Source organism: Blennius ocellaris (genome assembly GCF_963422515.1).
Source record: "Blennius ocellaris genome assembly, chromosome: 13".
Taxonomy (NCBI): Eukaryota; Metazoa; Chordata; class Actinopteri; order Blenniiformes; family Blenniidae; genus Blennius; species Blennius ocellaris.
Window position 1 is genome coordinate 11,148,709 of NC_137662.1, and position 10,092 is coordinate 11,158,800.

At 45.1% G+C, this 10,092-nt stretch overlaps 1 protein-coding gene across 1 annotated transcript in view; it reads left to right on the forward strand.

The window, feature by feature from the left end:
* The window catches only part of slx4ip (SLX4 interacting protein), a gene marked incomplete at both ends in the record, with an annotated part of 31,829 nt that extends 24,862 nt beyond the window's left edge, over positions 1 to 6,967 (forward strand). Inside the window, 2 exons of the mRNA XM_080508073.1 lie at positions 6,039 to 6,145; positions 6,241 to 6,967. Of these exons, the coding sequence (XP_080364199.1) occupies positions 6,039 to 6,145; positions 6,241 to 6,967 (834 nt within the window). The remainder of the gene's footprint in view (positions 1 to 6,038; positions 6,146 to 6,240) is intronic.
* Between the last annotated feature and the right edge of the window lie 3,125 nt (positions 6,968 to 10,092).

A 10,092-nucleotide genomic window follows, 5' to 3' on the forward strand; every position in this document is an offset into this window, starting at 1 on the left:
GACATGGAGCATCAAGGCTTGTTTATAAGAAAAGGAATTTGAAAAGTTGTGTTTTATTTACCATTTCACTGACATTTAAAGGTCTGATTAGATAAAAAAAAAAAACATTCTCATAGTTTCTTTTCTTGTGTCTGTGGGCTTGTTGTAGATAGAGGGTCTTTTCTGTATTTGAGTTAGTTTTCTTTTAAGAAATAGCCTCAAGCGTCTGAGAATCCTGCAGGTAGAGTTTCAGGAGCTCTCCAACCAACAGATGCCTCAGGTCTGAACATATTACTGTGTTTAAAGTCCTGACTGTCCTAGAGAGTCCGCACGAGACTTTCTTGTAGAATATTTTGTTACCTGTCATGTTTCTTTTCTGTTTGGGACGACATTTAGACAGTTAAATGAAGCATAAAGCTGCTACAGCAGAAACTTTGTGCTTTGGCATCACAACTTAAGGTAGGACTCTATGTGCACTACTGTGTGATAAAGTGGTTATATGTGACCACAATTGACCAGAAACTCAATAATTTCACATGTTATCATTTATCAATAAGTTAATGTTTGAATTATTGAATCTAATTATAATCTAATGTAATATTCGTATGTGTCATCAGTAGACTTAAGCAATATTCCCATTTTTAAATGCTGACTTTTTCTCGATTAGATTGAATTGCTGCTGTGATGTAGTAAAACTTTGTGTGCAACACACACCAAAAAAACATCTGCCCTCAGTAATCTAATCGGTCAAGATTGTTGAAAGCCTTACAAGATTTCTGTCATTGTTTAAAAATAATTCCGTCTGTGATGGAAAATACTGAGTCCAATGGCCTCCTCTCATGTCTGGAGTCGCTGAGTGAAATTAAACCCGATATCCCTACACTGTTTATTTTGACCTAGAAACCTAGACTGGGTCTAGATGTTGCTTTATTTGCACGAAGCAGCGAGGAAGGAAACAAAAGGCAGAGCCTCTTCTGCAAACTCTTTTTTTTTTTGGAGGGGGAAAGGGGGGGGCGGGTTGTTAAGTTCCTCAAAAAGTTTCTCATATTGTGAGTCAGCGCCAGCGCTGAGGACGGCAGCATGGGAAGGAAGAGCGAGTGTTTAGGATTGTGGCCTTTGTTTTCTAGTCAGGCACAGAGTGGGCAGCTGAGGTGAGTGGCGTGCTGGGCTGAAGAAGTTTGGATCAAAGGCAGAGCAGATGTGTTTCCAGTCCCGTCCCCCCCCCCCCCCCCCCCCCCCCAACCACCCCCTCCTTCTGAGCTCTGGACGAGCCTGTGTGTTTACTCATGACCTCAACACGCCTCTGTTCTTCACAGCTCGCAGCAGCTAGCAGCAGTCCTTTCCCAAGCGTCCAGCGTCGGCTGACCTCCTCCGGGCCTCGGCCAAAGACGCGGCTCGCGGTGCGTGGCCGCGTCGCTTTAGTCCCGTCACGTCCGGAGCTGTTTACACTGATTTGTGACTCACAAAGTGAGTTCGAGCAGTTAGCAGATTGTCTTAATCTTTTTACATGGGTGGATCCAAAAAAGCTTTTGTCATTGTTTGGGGGATAAGAACTGTCCTCTATTTTAGACTCGTATGTGCCCATGCATGCCTGTTGACTTTGTTGCAGCGAAGATGTGGTGAGCTTAGACAAACAGGGCATGCTTCCTCTGTGGGAGCAGGGTGGGTGGAGGATGATGGGAGGGATTTGCGGACTACATTGACGAATATCTCTGCGGGACGTATTTCTGCCCTGACAGTTAAAATGGTGTTATTGTTTCCCTGACACTGGTTCGAGGATTTTGTCTTATTCAGGTTGTCATCGTAAAGCCGTTCCGAGAGTTTCTGGGGGAAAGAAAAACACGATTTCTATAACATGAACAAAGCGATTCGAGCAAGTCAAATGGAGATAAAGAACTTCTTTGAGGAATATGAATGAAAAATTGTCTGTGCGCGATGGCATGTCCTGGATTTTGTGTGTGATAGGTGAGATATGAACACACAAAGGCAACCAAACAATCTGGTTTTCACTGTGGCAGGCCAGAGTGGATGTTTGATTGGAGCCTCCCATGCTGATCTCTTCTCTTTCTGTTTTTTTTTTTTCAGGGGGTCAGGGGGGGTGTGTGTAATTGTCACATTTTTATTTTTCTCCCTATTTTGATTGTCTTCCATGATGAGTTGAGAAACCTTCGCTTCAGAGAAGTCCATACGTCTTCTCAGTTTCCACATACATTGTTGGGTTAGTGTAGAGAAGAGTGTGTTTGTGCAGATTGTATTGGTGTAAAACTTGACTGTGTTTTGAACATAGAAGGGTATAATCAATACGCAATGACTTTAAATACAGAGATAGTTGTCTTCTTCTGCACCAGTGGAGCATTGTGCCTCACTGGGGGACCATTTAGCCGTATCGGTGCATTACGTTCAAGTGCAGCTGCGTTAAAAGATAACCGACATAATCTTATTTGTGTTCCTATCTTATCTTACATGGCAGAAGAGAAACTGTTCATTCCCTGAATTTTATGGAGCCTGTTGTTGGTTATCTTTTTGAAGTTGTTTCCACGAGTTGTTCGGAGTTGGGACAAGCTATGAGAGTCTCCGACGGTGTCCCCTTAAAGCAAACGATTCATTCCCCCTGCTCCGCGTTGCCCTTCTGCCAGGCTTATCTCGGCGCTTTGACATCCAGATGTGCTGCCTTTCCCCCACTCCTGTGGTGGAGTTGTGTTGTTCTGGAGGCTCCGGGGGCCGTGGAGGGCAATCTCCGGTGTGCTCTACATGTTGGATCACGAGGAGCATTTTGCAGCTTTGTGTGGGGGCGAGCAGAATGACGAGCCAAGGGGAGGTTAAATCCTTTCTTTTTCTTTTTCAGTTGCTCGGGGAGAGGTGGTGGCGGCGGCGACGGATAGACGTCCCCATTTACCACAACCCCCCCCCCCCCCCCCCCTCTCTCTCTCTCTCTCTCTCTTCATGGGGTTCTCTCTCCTGGCTATTTGGAGTTTGCATCATTCCACACAAGATTAGGCCACCTTGGTTCCCACACAATACATTCAGTTTTAGCCACGTTGCTTGATATAATTCTAAAGTTGTTCATGCTCAATCTCACTCTGTCTCTTTTTCTCTCCCTCTCTGTCTATTTAATCTCTCCATATATACAGAAAGCCCCTTCACCAGACCCCTGGCGGTAATATTTCAAGCACCATCTCTCCTCTCTCTGTGTTTTCTTTATCTATCTATCTTTTCTTTTCTATATATAATCCAACCTCTTCCTCTCTTCCTGCTCCTTCCTTTCCATGACTGTTCATTCACTCTCCTGAGCTTTTGAAGTCATGCCGACAGGAACTGAAAAAGCACCGAGCTTTCCCAGAGAACCTCCCTTTGGCTCCCTGTTGATTCTTCTTTCAAGTTCATTTTCAAACGGCATTTATTCATATTAAACAGATGAAAATACATATCAAGGCATTACAATGCAAATGACGGCACCCACATTTCTCCCAGAATTGTTGTTGTTGGGGTGGGCGTGTGAGTGTGTAGGCAGATGCGAGTATGCATGTGTGTCCCTGTCCGAGGCCGACTACAGCTCTGGATGTCAGACGGGGAGTAAAGACGGAGTGTCTGCCCACACTGGAGCATGACTCCATCTGCACACAAAGAGCAGCCTGTGGAGGACTTCCTGTGTGAGGATTCTTGCATTTGTGGGCATTCTGGAGAGACTGTTGAGGTCAGGCAGTATGACTCTGAGGGGGTGCGCCTCTGCTTTTGTTGTCCCCCCCCCCCCACCCCTCTAGATACTCGCTCTTTCTCTTACTCTGTAGTATCTTCTCCCTTCTTTCACGTCAACTCCGCCTACTTCCTTGTCGCCCAGCTTCTCTATTCCCTCCCCTCCCTCCGTCTGGCCTCTTTATTCCGTTGCACCCACCACAGACACAGTTGCTAGGACTCGACACCCAGGGAGAAGCCTCAGTGCCCCTGCTTGCCCTCACAGGTTTGGACAATGATTCCTTTCCTCTGGTGTGTCGGCTCACATGTTGTCACTGTTGTTGTGGCATGGGAGATAGGACATTAATGATTTCCTAATCTGTTTCCACAGCAACTTGTGCGTGCCAGAGTTTACCGCGTTGGCCTTCCTTGTCTTGAACTGCACATTCATCATTTTTACCAAGCAGTTCATGGAGTATTTACAATCTGAAAAAATGGCCAATGTTAAATAAACATAGTGGCCAAAACCTTGAATTTTCTTCTTTGGATTTCCCCACATGTGACAGTGGTGTGACAGATCTGATTCATGGTGGTGCCACAAGTCTGTCGATGCCATTGCTGACTTCTCTATCACTTTCATATAGATTGAAAACTGGTGTTCTGTAAATAAAGTTGATGATGATATATTCTGTACTCTCAGCATTGACTTCATTAGATAAAGCAAAATCTTCCAACAGCCCGGTGACAAATCGGTTATTGTGAGTGTTCACCTGTCTGAAATGAAGGGAAAGTGAATGATATCCTTTGCGCTCAGAACAAACCCATCCTATATTCATGTGGACTGGGGAAAAGAAAAAAAAAAAAAAGAAGTGATGAGCAATCCTAAAATATCAATAAAACTTGTATGTTTGTGGCCAGTAGGTGCGACTGTGAGTGTGTGGTTAGTCTGTGTGTCTTTCTGTTTTCCCCTGTCTTCACCCCACCGCCAGTTATGATCGGCTCCAACCTCCCACGACCCCAAAGTGGATAAAGCCGTGCAGACAATGGGAGGAATGGACAAAGAATGGAGATGCAGACCTCATTTTAGTTGGTCAATAGTGCAGTTGCTTTTTTCTGCCTGAGAATAGCAATGTACCTGACCACAAACTTATTTAAAGACCCAGACACCCACGGTATGTTTGCCAGAAAGGAAAATGACAACTTAACAAACTAAAAGTGCTTTGAGAAGAGTTCTGTTCACTGCTTTGTGCTGAGCGCACCTTTTTTTTTTTTGTTTTCCCCCGTGTGAAAGTACGTCTTCCTGCAGCCTGCTTCCTTGGCCTCATTTATATCCATTACTGCAGTCCTGCGTGTTTGGTTTAGATGAAGCGGAAGGTCTCAGGCCAGGCCACGGTAAACTCCACTGTAATGCCGTTTGTTCTCAGCATGTGCACAGAAGCTACTCCTGAAACTGTAGTTTATGATTTCATTTACCACACTGCTGACTCCAGTCACTCTGATATCATCCCAACATTTTTTTTATTTTTTTTTGTGGGGGGGTGAAATTAATTTACAATGACTTAAAAAGGCTCTCAAGCTTTCAGTTCTGCTTAATTTAGCAGTAGCGTCTCTTGTTAGCTCATGAAGCCGCAGTCTGTTCTGGATCAGCCAGTGTTTAACCTTCATTAGTGGCCTGTTGAGGGCACACGTTGGTGGGATCCAATTTTCAGCTCGGTCCTTGTTCTGCCTCAGAGGGTCGCCTTCATCTGTGGTTATACTGAACTTCGACCGCTTCAAGCCCCTTAAACTGCCCCAGGTGTCGAGTGGCGTATGAAGTACAGATTCTCAGATTGTTCACCCGGCTCTCTTTAAAATAATTTCACGGGTTTATATTTCTTAAGTTGAAGTGCTCGTCATTTGCCTTGCTTCATCATCTTTGTAGTCAGTTTTCATCCTTTGCTGTTTTAACTTGTCAGCAAAGTCATCGCTTAGTAATTCTGCCTCCGGCTGCAAGGGTCATCGTAGTTCTCAGACAGTATGAACATTCGTCATCGGATGATGAAACCGATGATGATTCTTCTCTGACACCTCTGGTGTTGATGCTTGAGACAGTTTGAAGTGGGGGATGTATTCTTTACACCAGCTGGGCTGTTCTAAATGCCTCTGAAGACCTTAGAAAGCATTTTCTCTGTGAAACGTCACGGTTCAAATATTGAGGTGACAACACCTTTTATTATTAAGGACAATAGGAAGAGGATGTATTTTAATAAAGTGTAGGATTTTTTTTTTTTTGCAGTCTCTTACTGCCTAACAGCAACAAATGATGACAGCACTGTGGAGCCAAACCTTTCCAGTGGATGCCAGGAATAATATTTTTTGTTTACACCGATTCTGTTTGTCCTCTCCAGACCGAACCAAGCGAACAAAGCAGATCGGCATATTTTTCCAGCGTGGGAGAAACCCAAGAGCTTTTAAACAGCTCCACAAAAACAAAGAAAACGGCGCTTCAAAAGCTGTGAGTATGATCTAATGCAGAACTTTCCAGCCCCGCCAGTCAGCGAGGACACTCGAGTATCTCTTCTCATACTTTTATTCTTTTGATATTTTCAGAGCGAAACAAGCGAGTGTTCAGCGTGACCTTTGTGGCTCTACGGCGGGGGGGCAGCACACTGACCAGGAAGCCGGTCCTGAAACCCAGAGCCTGACACTCAAAGCTGAAGAGTCAGAAACGAGCCCGGAGACGACATCCAGCTCGGTGCCAGACCCAGATCAGAAGGCGCCTTCCTCCTGTGACATAACTGACACCGTGGCTCCGGTTGGGAGTGCTTACAGTATTCAGGCTGGGAGTCGTGCTCCAGCAGATCCGTGCCAACATGAAGTCAGTCAGAAGACCGGCAAGAGGTCTAAGCTGGATGATGCTGGGGAAGACCCTCACCCACGGAGGGCCAAGAGAACGTGCCTTGGAAGACCTCCAGCCACAACGCAAACCCTCCCCTCCGACAGCTCCACACAAACATCCAAGCGTGACCTCCCTCCTCCGACGCCCCTTCCTCCCGTCGAAGCCAAGATCGAGTCCAAGGCTTTCCCTGTCTCGGAGCGCAAGAAAACCACAGTGGAAGTAGAGCTGCTTACTCCAGGGAAACGGGCCCAAAGGCTCCCCCTCACAAGCAATAACACGGCACAGACAAACCAAAACAGGCTGGCCGCAAGTCTGAGGGGCCTATCTGTCAAGCCTGCATCCTCAGGCTCCTCTATTGGTTCCAGACCCACGCTCGCCGAGGAGGGGAGTGAAAACGTACCCAGAACCTCTAGATTACGGCGACTGAAGAAGTCCTGAGGGGGGGGGGGGGTGAAGACGGGCTGCAGGGAAGATGCCTGACGCCACAGAGATAGAGATGATATTCTGTCAGGCTGCATGTTTACCCCATGCTGTTCGTGCGGTTTCCTCACATGACTTGCATTTGTGCGTGTGTCACTTTTCACTAAAAATATTTGCTCTCCTCACATCTGCTGCACACACACACGCAAGCACAGACACACACAGATCAAATGCAGAGCACATTATTGCAATTGATACACGAGCGTTTGAGTTACGCTTTGTCAAATACTTGAAGCAGAGTCTGCCTCCACCCATAAGTATTGGTGGTCAAGAGAGGCTCGCAAATGAAAGTCAAAAACCTTTAATTGGAGTTTAGATTTGGTTTTTGTGTTGAAGATTGGGGTTTTCAGACAGGCAGGAGCCATGCAGTACGTCATGGCTCTCCGTCTGAAATGCTGGCTCCTACGCGTCTGAAAACTGTCCAGCTTCTCCCGCTGAAGCTCTGCTGTGATTGATTGCCATTTCCACTTTTATTTCATCACCTCATTCTAGAAATGTATTTTGTTGTGAGCTTTCATTCATTTACAATTTGTTGCACGCTCCGTTGCTAAGCACCTGAAATTCGTCTCCGAAACTGGAAGACGTCACGCAACGCTGAATGTTGGAGCAAACCTGTGTGTATTAGCGGTAACGCGGGGAACAGCGGGACGTCTGCCGCATCGCAGGTCAAAGTGGAATCCTGTCGTCGCCGTGACAATTTGGTCTCTGGCTCAACCCCAAGCAAATAGGAAGTAACAGTCACAGCACAGTTTCAGAACCAGGCTGTCCTCTCTGCCAATCTGTTCTAACATGAGTGGGTTTCTGCTCGTTTGTTTTTATATTTACTGGAAATGTATTTTTTTTAATTATAAAAATAAAAGGTTTTTTTTTCCCCCTCTGGAAAACCCCTTCTGATTCTGTGTAAATGTGCAGATTGGCAAGTGCATGTAGATCTCAGTGCATTGTTTTCCTCGCAGTCCAGACTGGCTGATGCTTGTGGCAGTTTGACAGGGAGGTCCGTCCAACAACAGCATTAGTGGTTGTAACCTAAGAGGAGTCACTACCTAAAAAGTCAGTTCTGGGCTTTTCCAAACTAGGGATATGGCAGATTGGAGAAAATGGGCTGCAATGCTTTAAATCCTGATAGGTTTGAGGTAATTCTCAAGAGGTGTTGCGAAGCTTTTGTCCCCGACTTTAATCCTCTCAAGCAGATTCTGTCGGAGAGTTCGTCTCAACATCAGACCAACTCCTCTGTATTGGTGTGTTATAATGTCTTATTCACAATAATAGACATCGACAAAAGATCATTTTAATGAATCATATCGGGATGCGATGATAGATTTGTTCATGACGTCGCCATATCAACACTGAACCCCAGGCGAAAGACACTTTGCCCCCTCGCAGGGGGCGGGGGGGGGGCCTTGAGAGAGATTTCCAGTGCAAAGGGGGGTTAAGTTGTGTTGTTGGTATCAACACTGGAACAAGTGTCAGTCCTCTCTGGGAGGCCGAGCTCGGGGAACACCTACCTTGCCATTCCTGTTGCAACGCCTGTTTTAGGTGTCGGGGAAATTTATGAAAACATTGTTATTACAGTTACTGGTTGCTTTAAAAGCTGCAGAACCACTTACTGATTGTTAGTTACATGGAAAAGTAACTGAGCAGCTCTTTAATTAACTCCCTTAAATCAGCCTCTCCTAATAATTTGCAAAAGGCCAGATTCTGGTTTTGCTGTGACACACTGGCCGAGCTGCCAGTTCTGTGGGGATCAGTCATGATTGATTCTCGCTTTGAATTCAGATGAAGTGACAATCTTTTTCTGTTCGTGTTAATCAGTCAGTATAGATGGTGTTTTCTTTCAACGGTCCACTGAACCCCAAAAAATAAATAAATAAATGAACAAATGACAAGAAGAGCAGTGAGGAAACGGCAAATGTAAAGGCAAATGTGTTCCAGCACGCAGCAGGCATCTCTTACAAAGGCAACTTGGTCGGCTGAGAACAGGCTCAAAGATTTTGGGTAGATATACCAACACGACAGAGAGAAAGCAGCTTCACAGATGTTTTGATGTACAACCATAGTAATGAGTTCGGGGAAACTTACTAACATGAAGTGTGGGCTAAAAACACTACTTGACAGCGCAAGTTTCAAACAATTTCAGATAAAAACTGGGTTTTCTCATTTCCCCCTCTTCAAAAACAAATGGCCAGAAAACTCTGCTGTCAACATCTTTGAGCTTAATTTAGCAGCAGTGACTGCAGTCTGAGACATTCGAGGACAATTCATGCCAGTTATCCGCTCTGGCGACTGGCGAGGCGTTCAAGGACAGATCAGAGTCGATCACTATGGTTTTGGCATCAACAGAGAGGCGTTTATGGACATTGTTCAGTATTAGACATCAGCTATTAAGATAAAGCTTAAAGCTCAGTAAACGATAATGATTGTCGTGTTCAAAATAAAGAAAAATAAACTCCCTGCCCATAGATACTTTTCAGGGATTCAAGCCTCAAGAGAAACGTGGGAACTCCCGAAAAGCAACTTTGGGGCATAACAACTGATTTTGTCGAAGCCTATAATCAAATATGTTGAAGTGAAAATACCCTTATGTATTTTGTTATTTCAAAGCCAAATAGTCCACAGACTCCATGACAGAGATCTCCTGATCTGATGGATTTTTAAGCCTGCTACTCAAATCAGCCCAACAAGGGGAAACATTGTGTGAGACGGCGTGAGGAGAACGGCCCGCTACAACGCAATTAGCTGTAAACATATTTGGAGAGACCTCGCCGTCTCACAAGCTCCGGTTTCCCACGCTAACGTTCGGCCCGACGCGTCACAGACAGACTCTTCACTCGCTCTCCAGAACAAAGACAACTTTAATTCTCTTTTCATACAAAATATTTAATAAATATGACTTTCAAAAATATATTGCCAGATCAACACAATTCTCAAGTTCATAACACAAAAGTCAAAAATCGGACAAAATGTTGCCATGATCTCAAAGGGTTAAACAAATGAGATAAAACATGTTTGTCTTTAAGAGCCTCATTAAAAAAAAAAACGGAAAAAAAAAAATGTGCACAGAAACAAAAGCAGACTCTTGCAGA